General features: G+C 51.5%; 1 protein-coding gene across 1 annotated transcript in view; it reads right to left on the reverse strand.

The window, feature by feature from the left end:
* The window catches only part of NPLOC4 (NPL4 homolog, ubiquitin recognition factor), a 47,174-nt gene that overhangs the window by 20,355 nt on the left and 4,626 nt on the right, over positions 1 to 22,193 (reverse strand). Inside the window, exons 3-12 of the mRNA XM_074320324.1 lie at positions 19,138 to 19,250; positions 15,731 to 15,907; positions 14,017 to 14,065; positions 13,205 to 13,299; positions 11,477 to 11,600; positions 10,443 to 10,622; positions 7,561 to 7,647; positions 5,513 to 5,584; positions 4,975 to 5,101; positions 827 to 987 (exon numbers count right to left, since the gene is read on the reverse strand). Coding sequence (XP_074176425.1) covers positions 827 to 987; positions 4,975 to 5,101; positions 5,513 to 5,584; positions 7,561 to 7,647; positions 10,443 to 10,622; positions 11,477 to 11,600; positions 13,205 to 13,299; positions 14,017 to 14,065; positions 15,731 to 15,907; positions 19,138 to 19,250 — 1,185 coding nt within the window. The remainder of the gene's footprint in view (positions 1 to 826; positions 988 to 4,974; positions 5,102 to 5,512; positions 5,585 to 7,560; positions 7,648 to 10,442; positions 10,623 to 11,476; positions 11,601 to 13,204; positions 13,300 to 14,016; positions 14,066 to 15,730; positions 15,908 to 19,137; positions 19,251 to 22,193) is intronic.

Here is a 22,193-nt window from a genome sequence, read left to right on the forward strand (position 1 = left end):
ATACCTGAGGAAAACCACCAGGCACTCACGACCGAAGGGCTAAGAACCAATGATTAGAGAAGATGGGCCAGCCCATGGGAAATGTCACATTCTGAACAGAGGGACACATGAGGTGACAGCAGACTTCCCGTTGGACACAATGAATCAGGCAACAGTGGAGCAAACCTGGCAACCTAGAAAAGGTCTTTCAAAAATGAAGACAAAATACTTTCAGACACACAGAAGCTGCCCTGTGGTGTAAGATTAAGGAGTCCTCCGGGCGGCAGGTGGTGCCAGGTGCCTCGATTATGACCGGGAACAAGTCCCGACCTGCGGTGAGACCGTCGTGTCTCTGGGCCTGCCAGGAAGCACCGAACACCTACATATCCAACCCGGATAGTTTTCAATAAAAAGTTTTCACAGCTGTCACAAGAAACAGACTTAAGGATGGACACCTGTTTGTCTCAATGGTTCGCTGAGACTCCTGTACCGCTCAGGAGAGCCTAGGTCCTGCCCTCACAGCTCCATTCTTCACTGCTGGGGAGGCCCTGACAGACACCGTCTTCCTGTTTTTAGAAGCCAAAGCTGCGTGTGTGCTGCAACGTCTGGTCCGGTGTTACACATCCCAGGCCCTGCACGCCATTTCCGCTTCCAGTTGTAAGCCCTAACATCACAGCCATCGGAGTGCTGACAACAAGCCTGAGAGTGCTTTGGAATCCTTCACCCACAAGCTGGGATCTAAACAACCACGGCTGACTGGCAGCCAGTGTGGCCGGTCAGGCCCCAGGCAGCCAGTGTCCACACCGTTCTGCAGCTACTCGACGCCTGCCCACCATTGTATTTTTACCTTGTAAAACACATCGGGCACGTACTGCTCGCTGCTGGACTCCTTGGCGTAGCCGAGCTCGGGGGCGTCCTTGCACGGCAGCAGGCACTCGTCACGGACCAGCGCCATGCACTGATTGGACACCTGGTACCCTTCAAAGTGGACCTGGTTGTCGGGACCACCTGCAAGAGACAGACCTTCAGTGAGAATCCACCAAAGGACATTCAGAGCAAGTCTGTATCTGATACTTCTCCCCTCGGGCGCACAGAGCAAACCAACTCTTAGGAGTCTGCCATGGGGAAGAATTCAAAAACGCTGGACGGCAAGTGTACGAGCAGCCTGAGCAGGAGGCCTTGAACGCAGGCATGGAGGCACCGTTACAGCTCCTCAAACAGGTCCCACCAAGGGGCATGTTCTCACCAAATTGGGAAACAAGACTGGTAAACGTTCTCCAACACCCGCACAAACTGCTCAGTGCCGCCCACTACTTGGGCTCTTGGTTTCCAGTCAGGCCAGACAGAGCCCTGAGCCAGCAGACGTGTGTGAGGGAACGGGGAACGCACGTGGAGGCAGGGGAGGCAGGGGGGTATGGGAGTAGACGGGAGAAGAGCAAGACAGAGCCGTGTGCGGCGGCAACAACCTGTCTCTACCACACGCACAGTAGTGCGCACCTCAGAGAAAGCGGCACAGCCCCGGTAGTGGCTGTGGGCACCGTCAGAGCTGCAGGCAGCATGGCCCCCGCCCAGGTCACCACCTGCACTGCACCGTGGACCGCCCTCCACACCTTCCTCTTTTGTTCCTCAATCCCACTCCATAAACTGCCAAAATGACGTCACATAAGGACCAGAGTGAGTGCCAAAAGCTGCTGAGTGGGAAGGAGCTGGTCATGTCACACCGAGCAGGGAGCCGGCTGAGACAAGAAGCTGGGAGAGAAGGACGGGCCGGCTGTGAAAGGCGGGCCCTGAGCCTCCGGAAGAGGTGAGACAGACTGTGCCCACCGCCGACTTCCACCACCACAGACAGGCACTTCCAGAACCCAGCTACACTCGGACGACTCTAACATCCGCTATTTGTTAAGGCTTTGGAAAATATAAAAACCCCTCAATATCTCTCTTTTAGTTTCTTTGACAAAAATAGAATTAAATTACTGATCAGGGAACAGAAATTTTGTCTGTCTGTCTTTCAAACATTTATCAAAAACCAGACCTGATGGCCAAGCAATCAGAGAAAGTGAAGGATGAGGGCAGAGCCAGCCTCTGCGGGAACCCTGGGGCCCGGGGCCTGCCGTCTGCTCGCCTCTGCACACCAAAGGCTGACAGCAGCCGGCTTCCAAATGCTGTCCCACTAAATCCAGCACCCGCCGTTGGGCCCTACTCACACTGAGGACAGGCGGCCCAGCCTGCTGTGCTCGGATGAGCAGGTTCCCAAGGGCACAGGGAGCGCGAGGCGCCGCCCTCACGTGCGCACTGGGTTACCACTTTACTTTGGGCACTGTAACCGTACCGGTTTTTACGTTAATCATTCAAGTGTGATAGCTTGTTAGAGAAAGAAACATCTGACCTTTGAGAACCAGAGAAAAATAGAAAGCGGCATTTGTAAAACTGAAGGCTGTTTGAAACAGCCAACTCGGTCCACATGGGTGGTCTCCAAAGGCGGACTCAATGACAGGAACTGCAAGGACCCTGCCCTCGGAGTCACAGGAAACCACGCCTAATGAGCTGCTTCTACCTCCACGGAAACCGAACCCTGGCTGGTATGCAAAGGAGGCCTGACCGCTTAGCTCAACCCCTTCCAAACGAGCCTGTCAGGACATCCACAGTGAGATGAAAGGGGTCGTGACGGGAAGAACTCCGCCGCTACTAATGTAAGGCGCAGCCTCAGAAAAGACCTTTCACAGCCCAGAGAACGGGGTGTGCCAAATGACAAAGATGGACGCTGGCATCATGGCAGGGGTTCAAGCTCAGGCCCTGTAATGCTTTTCCTTCCACGAGATCCTCCAGGCTCATGAGCAAGCCCCCCACATAACCAGTGCTCCAAAGGTGTCAGGCGAGAGAAGTGCCCTGTGCGGAGGGATCTGTGGACACAGTCTTTGCCCCCAGCCCGCAGACGGGCATGCAGCTTCAGCAGCAGCTTGGGGACAGCTGAGAGCACCACACCTGCCGAAGCACCACAGACCCTGTGATGCAACGGTCAGTCTCCTGGGAGACAGCCCGACACAGGAGGGACTGCTCCCTTCCAAGCACTGGGACCTCAGGCAGGTGCATTTCAGACAGGTGTACAGGGCGCCACCAGATCTCTGGCCAAGAACCACCTCCAGACAGAGAGCACGTTCCTTTGGAGTAAGAAGCTCTGTGGTGCTTCGGACAACACCCTTCTGCTGGCTGCCCCTGGGAAAGGGAGTGATTTATGAGCGAGCATCCCACGCCGTGATGCGGACAACTCGGTGCAGACACGGAAGGGCCCCGCCTGCACGGGAACTGCTCACTGCGTCAGCGCTAAGACCTTTCTGTGAAGTGGCACTTTTCAAAGGCAAAAATTCCATGGCAACTTCCAAACTCCCCACAAGAAGTGTGACTCGTGACTGAAGGTCCAGGTGGCCCCAAGTTAGACACTGTTTACATTTCTAAACACATGCCAGTCCTTTTGGCCCATCGAGTAATTCCCGACAGAAACAGTTAATAAAGGGTCAGGCTGTGGAGCCTGAAACAGCAGTTCTGGAAATCTGTGAGGCTGGCTTCTGGTTGCTCCAAGGTGGCAGGAAGGGTTAGCGGGCTGGAGTCAAAGATGGCCGGGGTCCTGCTGAGTTCAGGAGAGTCCCACACAACAAACAACTGCTCCACGTCCCACATGACCTTGAGTGTCCGTCCCCTGCACACTCATGGACACAAAAACCCGTTTATGATGACCTGAGATGAGAGTGAAGTGTATTTTATGTCAAACATATCTATTCTCTATTCCCGTCCATGGCGTCCAGTCTCAGCCGCTGTCCTGTTGCCCTTCATGTCCCCATCATGACAGGCCCCGCCCAGTCTGCCCTCTGCCCTTACGGAAGGACTCCGTGCTGCAGATTTACTGTTTCCTATAATTCTCCTCAAAACCCCATCCACTCCCTTAAGCACCTGACCCAACAATTCAGGAAAATAAATCTGACTCAACTGATTCACACTAACGTGTGAAGGGTGCTGGCCCGGCCAATGCTCCGCAAAGCACATTCATTTCAAAAAGAAGGCGCCTGTCAATCAAAATGGGTCATAAGCCAGCAGATCTTAAAAACGCAGGCGGTGTAAAGAAGTTTTTCTTTGTGGTTCCCCCGGCAATAGGAACAGGCCAACTGACATGCTTGGGCCATTTGTGAACTGGCGTTTGCTAAACAAGAGGGTGCCTCTTACCACAGAACTAGGGGAAGGATGGTTACCAAGAACGAACTGAATGACCATCCCTGCAGGGGTACAAACTGACGTCAGTATTTACTTTATAAAACTGACCAAACAAATTCTGTTTTTATGACTGGGCTCTCCAAGTTTCAAATTATGTTATAAAAGATTTGGTGGCACTTTTTTACAGACCACAATCTCTTATTATATATTTATGATGTTCACAAAACCTAACATAACATACATAACGTTACACACACACGCCCCTTTCAAAAAAGCTTTATGAAAATGGTTCCTTAAAATGACACTCCCATTCATAAGTGACAGAAGCAGTAAATCTCTTTTCTCCCAGATACCACAGCCATCTTTGGTTACTGGAAAGGGGCAAAGGCAGCCCCCAAGCTCAGATCCAGAACCCAGACAACTTGGCCTTGGGACAAGAGAGTGGGCTAGAGAAGAATGACCCGGAGGCCCCGATTCTAGCAGTGTTGTGAGTGAAGCTGCTATGTTCAGGATTTTTACCACAAACCCAAAAGAGGAATCTATAATTGCACAGGCCCATTAAGAAAACCTACCGTGTTTCCCCAAAAATAAGACCTAACCGAACAATCAGCTCTACCGCGCCTTTTGGAGCAAAAATTAATACAAGACCCAGTCTTATAAGTTACATACAACATATATCTTATGTGCTACATAAAACTGGGTCTTACAGGAAAATAAGGATGAGAAGCTGCTGAAGGAACAAAACATACTAACAAGCAGTAACGTTTACAAGGTAACCGTCCCCGTTGATACCTGTAGCCACTGCAGTAACGAACTTGGATCCAAAGTGTCCGTCTGGAGAGAGCCGACATATGTTGGGGTGCTTATTCTGGAAGTTTCCTGCAGTGATACACTCTTCCGCACTCAGGAAATAGGTGTCCTAAGAGAAGAGAACCAGCCTATCACGTTTTCCAGCATCGTGTCAAAACACGATTCTGTTCCTTCTTTGGAAGATACGAAGGAGTAAATTACAACATGTCAGGAACTACGGTGAAAACACCTGTAGTCTCCAGCCGTTGAGACGCTCATGTAAAGCCATGCGTGACTGTAAGGCCGGAAGCACTAGGCAAGCAGCCCCATGTCTGGCCTGCGAAAGCACTGGTGTGGAAAGGTTGGGTGGGCTTTGCTCTACAAGGCAGACACACTAGACCCAGCCTTACTTTATCAGGAACACTGTGCTGAAAATCATTTGGTCTCAAAGCCAGAACAAGCTGTGCAGAGCCCCCGAGAGCGAGGGCCAGAGATGGTTGGAACCGCGCTCAGGCTCGGAGAGCGCTCCCACCCAGCTCACCTTATTTCGACTGTATCGGACTGTCCCCTTCCGGGTGTCTTCCGAGACGAGGTCTGTAAATATCCAGCCGACCTGCACAACAAAGGAAATTATCTCAAGTCTCTCCCTGAAACAGATGACGAATGTTTCCTGGCTTCTGCCCAGAGAGCTTAGCAACTGTTCTCAGTGAAGGACTCCAGAGACCCAGTTCTTTCTTTCTAGGTGAGTCGGTCCCTCAGCTAAGCTACCAGGCCACACCAGGGATTCCAGGGACTGCTCAGGGGCAACTGGCCACCCTGCGTTGCTGCTGGGTTGGAGAGGAGGGCAAACGAGCGGAGCTCCCCAACTGGCGGGGAGGGAAGGCCGTGCCCAGCACTGTGCCAGGTGCGGGCCCGTCTGGAGCCGACACGATGAACAGAATGCTGGAGCCCAGGGAACGCATGCCACGAAGAGGACGACGGACAAGAGCAAGCACACAAAGGCGACAGGTGCCAGGCGCGGGGCTTTCTCCGTGAGGAGAAAACAGCCTCCCTAGAGACGGCACGTGCCTCAGGCACCTGTCCCGGCTGCTCCTTTGAGCTCCGCTGCAGGGCTGGAGAAAGCACCTGGGGGTACAGGACGTGAAGCCCCGTCGCCGGGACACCCTCACGCCGGCCTCCCCAGTGTGCCCTGCTGCAGGGACAGTGCCTGTCTGTGCTCTGTGATCCTGGCCCTCCCGTGCCCACAAGCCTCCTAGCTGGCAGGTTTACTAGCGGGGCTGGAATCCAGGCATACACCCTGCTAGTGTCCCTCAGAGAAGTGACCTGGGGCCTGGGACACTCTCTAGTACAACCCTGACACAGACCCTTCAGGTCCATCTCCTGCAGCCATGACCACACAACTTTGGAGACTTTCATTTTCCTTAAAAAGCCCAGATGAACGAAAACCACAAGGAGGAGAGCAATGAAGAAAATGAGACTTAAAAGATACATGACCAATGTAAGTAAACAGTAAACAAGGCAGAACCCAAACCAACCCAAGATGGATGGAGGTTAAGGAGCCAGTGTTTTGGGGAAAGGCACTGACATAACCTTAAGATCCTCTATCAATGTCACAAGGACCATGAACTATGCGTTTGTAATACACACAGGTCAAAAACCGTACCAATTTCTCTTGTGAACAAGAGAAACTTACAGATTTTAAACAGAAATATGACCCTAACTCAAGATGCGGACTCCTTGTTAAAAATAAAAGGACACTTTTTTCCTTAAAACTTTTTTCTTATGATGGTATAGTGACTTTGCTCTGTAACATTCTTAGGTTAAGTACATTTCCAGTTTCCACCGTTTATCTGTAGGGAATTTATTTTTCACTGTCTAAACTGATTAGGAAGTAAAGAATAAAACTCACATGGCTACCAATAGTGAACTTCTAAGATGTGTTCAAATCCCCAGTTCAACATGTACTTGTAAAAACACATCTCTGAAGTTCCTGGGAACTTTACCAAGGATGTAAGATACACTAGATCAACAGACTCAAAAAGAGAATTCTTCCCTGTCTCCTAACTGCCAGTAAAACTTGGAAGGCTTACATGTTCAGATGGCTAAACTATAAACAAGAAAATTCAGTGACTGAAGAGGGAACCCAGAAGCTTCCAGCGCAGGGGCAGAAAATGAATACTAAATGGGCCTTGGCCGCAGGTGGCAGAGGTGCCCGAGGGAGAAGCTCACAGCCAAGGCCCTGCCTCGGGGCAGGCAGGGCACACAGCCTGGGTGGAGTCCGCAAACGGCAGGAAGAACCAGCTCCCGGCTTCCTTCCTCCGCCTTGAAGTGACCCCCAGAAGCGTGGCTGGCAGAGCTTAAGTGAACAGCCCGTGTTGGGCTCGTTCTTTTCATGCTCAGGGAAATGCTCACATTTTACTTTAAATCGGAGAAACATAAAAGCTAATAGCACCCAATAAACACAAGTGAGGTTTCAAAGCATGCCCGCCTGCCCCCGACCTTGTAGAGCTCAGAGTTCAGCCCCGCACGAGGCCCCGCCCACCTGGTGTCCCCAACACAGAGCCCGGGGCCCCGCGAAGGCCTCACTACCTTCCTCAGGCCAAGTTTGGCAGCGATTTCATCCACCACCTCAGCTTTTGGGTCTTCAAGAAGCTCCAAGCTGTTCTGTGTGCCAATCTGTCGGGGAGTCAAAGAGAGAACTGGCGTTAGAGGAGCGGGCTCAGGGAAGCCGCACAGCGGCTCCACCCCATTCTGGCTCAGACGTCACGGAGGAACACTGCTCTCCCTCTGCCGAAAGGGAGAGTGACAGCAGTGGAAGAAGCTCAAGGCAATCAGATGCATCCCAGCAGGCCCTCCAGGCTCTTCCCTTCCCAGGCTGCACTGCGCTTTGAGTCAGGACTCAGAAAGAGGCGGCCGGGTGGCTCAGTGGGTTAGAGCGTGAGCTCCCTACCACAAGGTTGCTGGTTCAATTCCCGCACGGGATGGTGGGCTGTGCCCCCTGCAACTAAAGACTGAAAACGGCAACTGGACTTGGAGCTGAGCTGCACCCTCCACAACTAGACTGAAGGACGACGACTTGGAGTGATGGGCCCTGGAGAAACACACTGTTCCCCAATTAAAAAAATAAATAAATAAAAATAATAATTAAAAAACAAAGACTCAGAGAACAGTGAAGCAGTGCTCAGGCTGTCCTGTCAGTTCCATATCAAGTGTGGGTTGTTCAGGACAGCAGGGTCCCTACGCAGTTTTCTAAGGTGCCCTTATTGGGGAAAGAAGTTAGTTTCAAAACTCCCTTGGATAAATAGTTTTATTCCCGACCGGTTTGGCAAGATTAGGCAAAATGAGAGCTGTAGGGAACATCCGTCCCAGAAAACAGCCATAGGAACCACATGTGCGGCTCCTGCAGGGGCAGCGCGCGGCTTCACAGGCGAGGTACTGAGTGAGACGTGGCAGACACGCCGGCCCTCAGCAAACGGAAAGGTACCTGCAGTCGGGAACCGGCTGCTTGGTGGGCAGCACGCTCGGCTCAGGGAGGCAGGCGGGCTCGGGCTCTGGTGGGCTCACATGCAGCCTGAATGCCCGCGTGGACAGCGCTCGCTGTGATCTCTAATCCGCAGTGAAATCAGGTCATGGGTCACTGTTAGAAGTACGCTGCCGAGCGGAAGCCCCGGCCCAGAAACAGAATAGTGAAGGTGAGCCCAAACCGCCTTTCCTAACTGGCCTATGCTTATAAATTAGTCAAACTCTGGCAAAACGACCGAAGAACTGGATGTTGCTGGTATACCCGTCTGGAGATCATGAACCTCCAGAGCAGAGGTCAAATCCCCAACTCGGGGCAAAACGGGAGTACCTCGTTTCACAACAGGCAGCAGCATGAGCTTCGATTGCTAATGAGCTGGAGATTGTCAGAGGCCCCCAAACTGGGAGCTCTGATGGTGCTGTCAGTAGTTTGGACGCCAGAGGCTTCTGTTCCAACAGATTCCCTAGGAAAAACTGAACGTGCTTCCATAAGGAACCCCCCGACTGCAGCACACTTGTGCTCTGGGGGCAGAGAGCAGGGCCCCTCTGGTGGGGTGTCTGCTGCCACCTAGTGTCTCCTTTCAGGTGAAGTGACACAAGGGCCTCCGCAAACACTCTCTCCGTCCACCCGTCTACCCACAGCTCTCAGTAAACACAAGAAACGTCAGAGGGGGTAAGACTACACTCCAAATCTGTAAACACTGCCAGGTAGGACATGGCACTGATGCCGGAGCCACAGATCTGCATGCCAGCCGGAGGCCAGGAGCCTGCAGTTTCAGACCCCAGTTTACTTAAAAAGGAGGCCAGTCACAGCACGCTCTCCAGAACACAGGCAGGTGACAAAGGTGTGTACGGTACAGTACAGACCCAAAGACACAGAGCACAGGAAAGTACGGGTATCTGTATCTACTTATATTAAAAAGTCAAGGTTTAGAAGTCTAAACCAGAAGGTAGCACAGGTGGGGTTACCTGCAGAAGAAGGGAGGGAACAGGATGAAGACGAATACCTTATGCGTAGATCTGACTTTAGAAATGTGCAATTTTTTTTCTATTTCAATATTTTTTATGAACAATTTCAAATGTACAGCAGGCTAAGGAACTTGACACTGAACAGCCGTGTAGCCCACACCTGGGCCAGCATCAGCACCTCCATGCCCCCCATCCTCTAGTCCCCGCAACCCGACTTCTGTTCCATCTCACAGTAAACTGCAGACATGAGTGCACCCCGCCCCCCATGACGGCAAGTACATCATCAACTAGAATTCAACGTCGTCACAGCATATAAACCAAGCCCTAAGTACTGAAGATATTATAAAGCAAACGAGCATCAATGTATAACTAGCTGGTGCTTAATCATACAGAGAGGACCTCCCAAGTGACTTTAAAACACAGTAACAGACTGCTGGTCCCTCATGGGCGAGACCCTAAGGACTCTCCCCTCCCTCCCAAAAACTCTTCGACTGTTTTCAGTCCTCACAGGCGATAATTTCGGTGCTGTTATTCTGACACAGTTGTGTGGTACGGGATAAGGAACGAGTAATTCTGTGACGCTCTAATTCCACGACGCCTGCGATAACTGACAGCAGGCATAGGCAGACGAGATACAGGACTGTGAGAAGAGAGGGAGCAATTGTGTGACACTTTGGGGGCAACTGACAAAAGTGGAATACGGACGGCAGATTTGATAAAAACACTTATCAATGTGCAATTTACTTAAGTTGATAAATGGTATGTAAGAGAATACCTATTTTGGGGAAATACACACTGAAATATTTAGCGGCCATGATCTTATTCTCCAATAATTCAGAAAACAAGTATTGCGTGCGCGTGTGCACAGAGACACACAGACCCAGACAGACTGGGCCAGTGCGAAAGCAGCACACGGTCTGCAAGGGCACCCACGCAGCCTCCCAACCCAGCAACGCGGACAGCCCTGTGAGCGCAGGCCCTACCTGAGGAGGCTCGTAAATGGCCGCCACTTCAGCCCTGATGCCCAGAGGGATGTCTTTGTGCTCAGTGTACCGTCCATACAAGTACCCGAAATGCTGGTTCCCTGTCTTCCTCCAGAAGTCAAGGAAGCGATCAGCAACTGTGTGATTCTCAAACATGATATTGTCCACGTGTCTGTATTTCTGTAGAGTTAACAACAATGGACTAAATAAAAATATTCATCAAAAATTATTTTTTTCTAGTACAAACCGTTCATAAATAGCCTTTACCTAGCTCTTAAAACACACACGCACATTTTAAGACCATGCGCTGCCCTTAAAAACACTTCAACTTCTAGTGGGTAGGTGGGATGGGGTGGGGTTCCTCAAGAAATTCAAATTAATCTTTTTGGGATTGCATCTAAAATAGAGGTTTTCAAAATCTCTAGGGGAAAGAATAGTTTTCAAAAAGAGTGAGAAAACAACAAAGAGTGTGGAGGGAGGGAGAGAAAGAAAAGGAAGAAAGGGCTCCAAACAGTCAAGGAACCGCATGTGGGCGGGGTGGGGGCGGGGCAGGGGGGGTGGCCACTCTCCACTCTTAGAGGGCAGGGCCCAGGGCGGGAAAGGCAGTATAACCACATGCAATTTTCCCTGGTTCTCTGCCTCCTCCTTCAGCCCAGCTCAGCTCTCTTCTTAAACTGGCTTGGCCAGGTGCCCTGAGCACAGGTCTGTTACCAGCTTCCAGGGCCACGGTTTCTCAAAAGGTAAAGTCACAACCAATGAGCATTTTAAACAGTCACCAGGAAAATTCTGCCTCCACACAAGCTGACAGAAGAGCGAACCGAAACCCCTCCAACGCTTGTCAGGCAAGCTGCAAATCTTGTAAATAATGTCTGCGGTGTATGACTTCCACAAGGGTCACCAGTCACAAAGGAGTGTGAGTGTGCCATGTGTACCACCCTCTGCTAGAGCAGCTGCTCTCCAAGGAACCACTCCTTTCTCAGCCATGAAGGTAAACCTGCCCGCCACAGCCTGGACGGGCGCAGTGAGCAGCTCACCTGTCTGTTCAGGGTGATGGCGCTTGGCTGGCACTTCGTACAGATGCCATTGGGCCATGGAAGGTGCCCCTCGCACCCTGACTTAATCTTGCAACTGATGTTCTCCAGGGCAACAAACTTCCCCCTGGGTAAGAAGAGGCAACTTAATTAAACCTTATGGTGGAGAGCAGCTGAGCAGGAGACTGGAAATGACGTCCAGCTGTCCTACACCTCTGCGCAGAGCTCGAAGGAGCTACGCATGAGGTGGCGGCAGCAGGGGAAGGTGCTGGAACTCTCCAGTGGAGCGCAGCTTCGGCCCTGCACAGCGAGGCAGAACTACTCTCCTATGAAAATGATTTTCATTTCCACCGTGTGTCACTCACATCCACAAATATTTTCAAGAATGCTGTTGCACATCTACAGACCTAACCTGTATCACTGAGGAGAAAAAAAGAGTTCTATTTAAGTTTCATTAATTATGAGTCTCATTCTTAGGTTGTTTGTAAAGAACTCTTCTTCGTAGGAAAAGCCTGATTCAGAAATGCAACAATAGCTTCACTCTGCCGTTGGCCAAAATAAAAATTCTGGTCAGGAGACTGTAGTTATAAGGAAGTCCTGGGCCCCGCCCTGAACTTGGGGTGAAGCTGACTCCACCCGCTGCCCGTTTTCCCATTCACAAAATGGTCCCCAAAATTCAGTCTCATCTTCACAGCCACCGGCACGCTGGTCTGATGGCACTGGGAGCAATGACTGCCACCATGTCCGCATGTTAATGACAGCTACCAATGTGCCAATGGTGCCAATGTGACAATGGTCCTTGACTGAGAGGGATGAAAGGCTGGAGGATTTCAGCACAAAAGATCTCTGCTCATTCCCTTGTCCAGAAAGTTCCATAGCTTACCCAATGACAGGCAGCAATGGGTTTCTGGTGGGACTGTTTTCTCCTGGTCTAACTTGTTTAAAAAGTCATTTCAGGATGTCAGCGGGTTGTCAGAGAAAAACTACAATCAGGCAAATGTGACATTCTTCACAGAATGTTGCTGACTCCAGTTCAGTCAGCGTCTCCGGTGGCTGCACTGACAGCAGTTATAAAATCACAGGACGCAGCCCGTTACTTTCTGGTGAGGTGAGCACACAGGCAACAGAAGGGGTCACACAGGCTAGTGTCTGACGTGGTTTTAAATCAAAACACTCTTCGTGTGCCTCTCTCTGGCCGCCGTCACGGCCACACTCAAGGAAAGCCCGCCGCCCCGCCTCCACTGCCCACCCTGCCTCCCCCGAGCGTCTGTCATGCTGAGCCTGCAGACAGAAGTTCCAGAGGCACCACGAGTCCATCGGGCAAAGGGCTGACAGGGGCTGTCCAATGCATGGTTCAGTTTGTCCAAAGAGCAGAGGAAAAGCTGCGACTCCACAGACACAAGTGGCCACCATCACACCTTCTCTCACCCACCTTCACATACAACTAAGTCGCCAGGAGGATCAGTGAGGTCCCCCAGGGGCCTCCACAGTGGCCATCAGCAGCCTGGCAGCTGCCCAGCACTACGGGCACTGTGGATTACAGCAGGGCATCAGAGTCTGCATCAGCTGTTTCTTTCCTACCATCAGGGCAAAGTCATGAGTTCCAATGTTTCGTGCCCAGACCCTGACCTTTGTGTGTCTCATTCATACGCCAGTGGCTTTCAGGAACACTGGTCAGATACACAAAGCGAAGCCACAGGGGTGCGGCCTGGCCGCGCTCAGGGTGCTTACTTGTCGGCCCCTCCAGTCAGCTTTCGGATGTAGGCGTGGAAAGACATGTGCTTCACGGGCGGTTCGAGATGGTTTAGGTAGTCCTCATCGAATGGCTGCCAAAACACAGTCAGTAGGTCATGTACCTGCCGGGGTCACAGGGCACACAGAAGCAGACACGGGGACAGAGCCAGACCCCCCTGAGGGCACAGAGGGAGGACAGGGCTTGGGTCTCTCCTGTTCTACATCAGACGACTTTTTCTTTGTGTACCAGGTATCTTTGCAAGATGAAATGAATCTCTATTAAACATAAAATGCGCTAAGTCAAGTAAATATCAGGACAATTTTGCAAAACAACCCCAAAAGTCCCCAGATGAAGCAAGAGGAGCCTCACATAGGAAATCAGGGGAACTGGGGGGGACTTGCTGCCATGAAGCCAGCATTATTACACTGGCTCTCAGTCTCACCAGGACTAACCAACGGAGGAGACGTGAGATTCCGGGCAACGTAAATCAAAACAGTGACGAGCATGAAAACCACCAGGCCAGCTTGTGTCAGGCTTTAAAAGGACTGTCCAAGGAGCCCACTGCAAACGCGGCCCCTCCGTCAGAGCAGGAGAAATGTTTCAGCCACCCCAGCCCACCGGGCGGTCGCACCCATAAATAAGGCTCGTCCTCTGTGCAGCCAGCGGGCACCAGTGCGACTACGAGGCCCAGGGCAGTAATTAACAGGGAATTCTCCCAACCACCACGGCCAAGGGCAGGGGCTTCAGGTGTTTCCATGGCTCAGGGAGGCAGCCATCACGCCTGCCGGAACTCGCTCCCCAGACTCACCTCTAGAGGAACACAGTGCACACACTTCCCCAAAGGGCCATGTCGGCATCTGAGAAGAGCACAGGGCAAAAGAAAGAGAGCAGTTAGCGCGCCGGCCTTTCCGCGCTGCCTCCCGCCGCTTCTGCCGTTTCCCCGTACATCACCCGCCGTAAAGTGCTTCCCTCCCCAGGCGAGTTAGCTCACAGGGTACAGGGGGAATGTTCACAGTGTGATTTTGATCTGCAATTGGAAAAGCTCAGCAGTACTTCACACTTGTGACTTCGTGGATACTAACTGCTTAAAATGACACTAACTAAAAACAAAGTCAATGGATTTTAAGTCAATTTAAATGAAAATGTTAAGCAAACATTAAGAATGGTGGTCCAGGGATACAGCAAAAACCCTGAGAGTGGTACGTAAAAAACAGCCACTTTGGAAACGAACATATACAGGTTGCTTGGCTCTGTGGGCGGGTTTCCGTCCTCCAGTCACAGAAACCTTGGAAGCTCCACACATGACACGACACTGGAGATGTGCTCAGGGGATGAGGCCGGTGAGCGGTTGGTGGAAAAGCCACGTGTAGGTCCCTCTGGGCTCAATCAGATCTCTTTCTAAATGGGGGCAGACTCTCAGATGCACGTGAGTTCTACATTTCTGAATAGACGGCCCGTCTCTCTGGATAGGCAGTCTCTTGTGGCTCAGATGACAGGTCAGCATGCACGCACACACTGCACACCCACACCACACGCACACAAGCGCCCTCTGAAAGATTCCTCATGAAGCTTCAGAGACACAGACGGAGGGGCGGGGCTGGAAGGAAAGGCAAATGGAAGCAGCATGCAGGCTAGTGGCTCCATGCCAACAGCAGCTGAGCGCCACTTGGTCCTTTAATGCAAGACAGACAAGCTGCCAATACAGCACCTGGAAGCCCCACACCTCAGTGTCAGCACCCGTCATGCTTACGGAGCGATGCAGTTATAGAGACTCCATCACAGACAAGCAACCCTCGCTCAGACAACTCCACACCCCCCACTGTAAACTCAGATGCTCCTAACTGGTTTCCATAAAAAGAACTGCAAAACCTAAGCAGCACACACATGCACCAGCACGCATACGACCCAGGTGAGAAGTGACTATTCGAGGGCACATTTTCAGCAAACAACACGTGCATTTATACAATCCCGGGTGACAGTGTGCCTCTCCATGTGCCATATCCTCATAACTTTGCACTGTGACCTTGTGCTTATTCAAGGGCACCAGCTTTAGCAAACGACGCGTGCAGAATGGAAAGCACGTGCGTGCACGCTGTGCCGGAACTGCTCCGCTACCACTGAACGAGGTTCCATGAACGAGGACCTTGCTCTGGCAGGAACCCAAGTGTCAGCCCGCCACTGTTCCTTCCTCTTGCCCGTCCCACTTTCTAAAGTCCCTTCTGCCATGTGGCTGTCAAGGATCTCCAGGGTACATCACGGCAGAGACTCGGTTTACAGACCCTGCCGTCTTTCAAATCTTAGTTCCAAATGCTTGAAAACTTTAAAAGTCCATGTGGGATACACTGAGATCCAAGCAATGAGAAAAAGCGACAAACTAACCTGGAGTGAAAGTTCATGTGCACAGATGGTCAAACTCAAACCTACATTTTTTTTCATCAGCTACTTTGTACAACAGGTCGTGTACACACTCCCTCTACTGAGCCTGAAGGCACCTCAGCGGCCCAAGGCCCCGGGGCACTTACAGCTGCGGGTCGCGGCTCCGGTAAATCTTGCCGTCCTGCCTGCTGAGGTACTGGTCAATCTCATCTTCCAGCACACTGGGGGCGCCCAGGGCCTTTATCCCGGGCGGGGCGGACGTCTCCATCTCAGATGAGGGTCCGGCAAGGCTCGAGGGAAACAGGAACAAGAGGTCGCCATGCCTGTTCAAAGGACACATGCAAATCACGCCCTGCCTGCCTTTCTTCCACGACCTACACGTGCAAGATCGACTGACATCTGCGAAAAGCCAACACCACCCATCCTGAAAGCCTAAGGAACGAGGTGTCCACTTTTAGGAGACCTGATTCTCTCCACATCTCTCCCGTGCTCCTCAGCATTACAAGCTCAGCAGCAGGTGCTCTGGGACTGCCATTTCATTCCTTTCACAACCGTATTTTACCATTTACGGTACACATCCATATACCTAGCATCTGGTTTCACACAAATGATACACAGTTGACCTTTCAATACCATGGGGGTTAGGGGTGCCAACCCCTGTGCAGCCGGAAATCTGCATGTACCTTCTGATTCCCCAAAAGCTTAACTACAGTCATCCCTCGGTGTCTGAGGGAAACTGGTTCCAGGACCCCCCACGGATACTGAAACCCAAGGATGCTCAAGCCCCTTATGTGACACGACGTAGACAGTGCAGTGGGCCCTGCGTATCCGTGGACTCCAGCCGCGGATGGGAAATACTGTTTTCGATCCACAGTTGGTTGAATCCAACTGTATATTTATTGAAAAACATCCATGTGTAATTGGAGCCACGCGGTTCAGGCCCCCTGTACAATCACAGCATACAGACTGGGTCTCTAGGCAGTTTCTCCCTCCCTCTCACTCTTCGCTTGGCTCCCACTTTCCTTTGCTCGTTCCGTAGCCAGCCCTCTGTTCACCTCCCCCACATTTCTCTCTACGTTCACGCACACACACCCACGTACACACACAGACATGTATGCCACTGCCTGAGAAAATGAGATTATCAAAGACACACTTTTTGCACTTGCTTTTCCCATGCAACAAATCCTCATGAAATCCCTCCAAATACAGTCCGTGTCTAATTGTCACTTTTAATGGCCACACAAGGTCCCCAGTGAAGCCGCCTCATGACGTGCTCTGCCACTCCCACAGTGACAGGCACATGTGCCTCTGCGGCTTCCTGCCACCAGGAGAATAGCACTTAAATGCCCAAAGACAGGCAGTCACATGGCTTTCCTTCTGCAGGGTGGTGGCCCTGCTGGACAGAAGAGTTTCTGTTTGTTTTTAAAGCTGCCGATGTATGGTTTTTACAAAAGCTGCCACAATTCACATTTCAAATGGCAGTATTTTGTTTTCTATCACGTTCGGTGTAAACTGCAGTCCCCCCTTGATCAGACTCCCGTTGCTGGCACGTTGCGGACCCGATTCCCTCAGCCACACTGCTACCCCGAGGTGAGCCAACATCTGCTACGCTGGGCGCTTACAGCAGCACCGCGAGCCTCTGCGTGGCCAGACATGGTTTGCAACACTAAAAGTCAACACCAGTCTTGGAGGAAAAGCTACAGCCCCATTTGGTAAAAATTTAACTGTTGCCAACAAGACACACACACAGAAAAAAGAGAATGAATGGAAGAACACGCTGCCAGAGCGCTAGACCCACAAGCCAGAGCACAAGGTACAACGCTCAGGACGGCAGAGCCTGGCCTTAGCTCTTCAGTATGTCGTGCTTTCTCCTCACTTAGTGGCAATGACATTGCCAATTGTAATTGGAGACTTCCATTTCTAACAGCAGATTAGATATTCCTAACCACTGTCCAGCTATGAAATACTGGGCTCAGCTGCTGTGTCACTTTTAACGAGTATACTCTAAGATGCCCTGCTAAGCTCTAAAGAAAAGGAGGAGTCCCAAAGGGTGCAAGCAACCGAGAGTAGCTCAACCAAGAGCAGCCGGGAACACAGCTCAGAGCTGCCCCTGGCACGCTCACTATAGCAACCCCGTGCTTGGTTCACACACTTGTTCTCTGGGCAGCGGAGATGAGGCTTGAGCCTGCCCGCCCAAAGCGGGCTGCTTGGCCTGAAACTCTCACGAAGCCGGTGTCTGAGGATGTCTCAGCAATGGGGAAAAGTCCACCGGCTCAAAGCCGGCAGCAAGGAGGAACCCCATCAGCCTCCAGCCACTACGCAGGAGGAAGGCAGACCCTGAGTCTGCTGTGCCGCACACGGCCGTGTGGGCGGGCGGCGTGGAATTGGGATGTCACTGGGTCAGGGAAGACCAAAGACGGGAGCAGGGTCGGAGCACTGGGCCCACAGCACCCCCTAGTGCCAACAGAAGCCAACGCAAGCCCTCGGTAGAACACCCACTAACCAGGGGCCCTTCAGGACTCCCCAAGAGCAAGTCTGGTCTAGTACAAGCTCTCAAGAAAAGGTCACCAAATGTACAAGAGAAACAAGCCACCATGAGTTCGGGTGGGCAGGGACAACGGGAACAAGATTTAGACAGCCAAGGACTTCAGATTTGGAATTACAAAGTTCAGGATATACACGTATACAGTCAATTTATAGCAAATGGAAATGGAGTGAGAAAAGTGCGAGCATCAAGAGGCCCTCCCAGGTGACTGGTGGGGCTGTGGCATGCGGAACAGCAAGGGCCGGGTTCAGTGGCTGTTCCCAAGTGCCCCCACATGGACAGCTCAACCACACGTCAAGCCCAGCCACAGAGCAGTGCAACAGCAATCCTCACGAACCCTGAATACATGCAGGGAGACAGACTGCCGACATCGCGAGACCCAAAAGGGAAGCATCATGTGTATGCCAGGCTGAGGCAGAGCCCCCAGAGAACCCAGGTTCTTCACTGGGATCCCAGGGGCCAGTGTGAAGCAGAGCGAGCAGCAGGAAGGAGCCTGGAGCGACGTGACTGGACACAGCTGCGGTGCACTGTAGTAAGGTCTCTGCACTCTAGGTGCCTCCCAACATTGTGACCAACTCTAAGGCACACCAGGGGGTCCTGCCAGAAGAAATGTGGCGTGGGCAGTGGGCCACTGCCCTGCCGGCCCTCTGACCACCCCCCACGCAGGCCCCGAGCTGGACCTCCGCACAGAGCGCGGGCAACGCCCCTCTCTCCAGAGCAGCACCTGAGACTGCAGCTGCACACGCGGCCTGGGGCCATCACTTTCTCCTCAGGGACTCACATCTCAGAATTCAGCAAGTCAATCAGATCGGCTCAACAGTGACCGCAGACCTGGTGTGACTGCTCAACACCTGGCAAGAAGAACACCTGCATTTCGGTCAGTAAAGTGGGCTGTAATTAGAGAGGTGTGAGGAGGAGACAGGCGTGAAGAACGGAGCAACCTTGGTGCATAACTGGTGTCGCCGTTTCCCCCGATGCCGTCCCCTCCCCTCCCCAGTGGGCACTTACTTGATTTTGAGCAGGTTGAGGGACTTGGTGGACGACGCTGTGATCTCTCCAGTCTTGTTTCTATTGATGTAAACTGAGAAGCCGTTGTTCTGGAAGCCAAACTCCTTTGCGACCTGAAACAAGCCCCAAATGGCAGAGATTTAATAAAACATTTACATGTCAATACTCTGACCACATACACATCAGACATGACTAGAACACTCACTCAATTTAGAAACTGCTCATTTACCAAATCTCTCACTATTTCCTGTCTTGTGAGGAAACTGGTACTGCTTAGGCAGACGTCAAGTAAAATGAGAAAAATGTTCAAAAAGAAGCAGAGCTTTGTATAAATAAGACTGTGTGACAAATTTAAGAGTTTGAAGCAAGAGTCATGACCATATCTGGAAAGTCTCATTTGTACTTTTGAAATCCATTGTAAAAACCCAATTCCGATTTTGAAACCTAACAGAAGAGGACTGAAGCCATCAAAAGATGCGCGTAATTGCATGGCCAGTTACCGGTTCGATCCCCGCATGGGCCGCTGTGAGCTGCGCGCTCCTTAAGAAAAACAAAAAAGATGCCTGTAAGTCAGGAGTGAGTAGGCACCGTGCCAGGCAGCGGGCACCCTCCTTCACTCACTCCACACATGGAAGCAGCCCTGCGTGCTGACTCCTCTCGCGTGCTCGGAACAACTGGGAATAAAAACAGACCAGGGTCCTGCTGTCGAGGATCTTACTGTCAAACGGGGAACAAAGTCAACAAACACGAAAACCCCATGGCAGGAAAGGAAGAGAGGTGCACGGAGCGGCCCTCCAGGCGGGAGGACAGAGAAGGCCGCTCCGAGGAACCATGTGAGCAGAAGCCTGGTGAGCGAGCCCGCCCGCCAGCAGAGCTGGGAAAGGACACAGGCGGGAGGAGCAAGCACAGCCTGGACGCAGCAAGGGCTTGCGGAGACAGAGGCCAGTGAAGGGAGCCCAGCAGGCAGGCAGGAGGCAGGACAAGACGAGGCTGGCGAGGTGGACAGGACCACATGGGCAGTGGGGAGTCTGCATTCCAGCCCGGGAGCCATGGGAAGCCCCAGGGGCTGAGGGCAGGGGCCCCAGAGCCACTGTCCCATTTCTCATCACCACCCTGCTGCAGGTGGGACGAGGAAGCAAGAGGGCCAGTGGTTTAGCCCCGCCCTGGGGACACGGGGGCTCGGAAGAGGCCAGGACAGTGCAGCAGAGGGAGGAGCACACCTTGCAATTATTATAATCAACAGCTTTTGCTAATGGGCAAAAGAAGGGGGCAGAACGGAGCGAGGGAAGGAAGGACATCAGAGTGGTCTTCCAACTTCTGGCTTGAGCACTAGGTGGCACCTGTTCTCAAGTGCCACCTGTAAGGCAACCATGAGAGAGACTGAAAGAAGGAGAGTGAAGTAAAATCAGGCCTTCCATTGGACTCTGAGATTCGAGGTGATTCCCAAACACCCCAGGGAAGGCGTCGGGCAGGCCACGAGTATTTGAGTCTGGGGCCAGGAGAGGGGCCAGAGCTAAAGCTGGACGTTTTGGGGTCAGCAGAGGAGAGTTAAACAAATGAAGACAGAGGGATTCTTGGCAGACAAACAGAAATGATAAAAAAACAACAATCAAATGGAAATTCTACAAGTGAAAAATACAATAACTGAAACAGAAAACTCACTGGATGGGGCTTATCAGCAGAAGGGAGCTGACAGAAGAAAGGGTCCATTAACCTAAAGGTAGGGAAACAGAAACTACACACTCTGAAGACAGAGACGAAAGAAAAATGAGCAGAGCCCTAGGCACCGCTGGGACAATGCCAAATGATCCTAGAGAAGAGAATAAGGGCAAGATTGAAAAATATTTAATGAAAGAATGGCCGAAAACCTCAAATTTGATGAAAAACATAGTCACAAACCTAGAAGTTCAGGAAAAGTGGCCCCGGCACATCGTGGTCGCACAGCTGAGCCACACGTGATGGGGACCAGAAGACAACAGAATGACATTTTTAAAGTGCAGTAAGACGTGGACACTGGCAGCTGAATCAAAAAATGGTTCAGATGACCGGCCAGGTGGCTCAGGTGGTTGGAGCTCCGTGCTCCTAACTCCGAAGGCTGCCGGTTCGATTCCCACATGGGCCAGTGGGCTCTCAACCACAAGGTTGCCGGTTCAATTCCTTGAGTCCCGCAAGGGATGGTGGGCTCCGCCCCTGCAACTAAGATTGAACATGGCACCTTGAGCTGAGCTGCCGCTCTCGGATGGCTCAGTTGGTTGGAGCGTGTCCTCTCAACCACAAGGTTGCAGGTTTGACTCCCGCAAGGGATGGTGGGCTGTGCCCCCTGCAACTAGCAATGGCAACTGGACCTGGAGTTGAGCTACGCCCTCTACAACTAAGACTGAAAGGACAACAACTTGATTTGGAAAAAAGTCCTAGAAGTACACACTGTTCCCAATAAAGTCCTGTAAAAAAAAAAAAAAGAAAGAAAAGAAAAAAAGAAAAAAGACTAGTACTTTAAAAAAAGAATGGTTCAGAAAGGCTAGACTCAGTGATGTTGTGGGGAGATCCTATACTTAGATGTTCCTTCTTATGGATGCGTGAGAGTAATGTGTGATTAAAATAAATTATTTCCAAATCCATCTAAAAAAGTTTATGAAAGTGTACAATTCTAAATGACAAGGGAAAGCAGGTATGACGGCATTTTTTCCTGTCTTGGTGGTACATGACCATTTCTCCTTAAATTCAATAATGGCTTACATTTGATGCAGTACAGCAATAGTACAGTATGATCCCCTTCTGGTACACACATGGGCACATACACATGTAGGGGTGTGCATGTAAGCAAGCACAGTGCACACATAAGACAAACCGTGTTAATGGCTATTTCTGCATGGTAGATTTTAAAGTGATTCTGACTTGCATCCTTATACTTTTCTGTACTGTTTGAGCCTTTTATAATTAATCCGTATTACTGTCATAATCAGAGGAAAAGATTTCCATTTTCGGGGAACCACATTCCAGAGTGATAAACGTGTTTAATTTTGAGAAGTCCTGAGAAGGCTGCTCCTAAGCAATGA

The sequence above is a fragment of the Rhinolophus sinicus genome, linkage group LG15 (genome assembly GCF_036562045.2).
Source record: "Rhinolophus sinicus isolate RSC01 linkage group LG15, ASM3656204v1, whole genome shotgun sequence".
Lineage (NCBI taxonomy): Eukaryota > Metazoa > Chordata > Mammalia > Chiroptera > Rhinolophidae > Rhinolophus > Rhinolophus sinicus.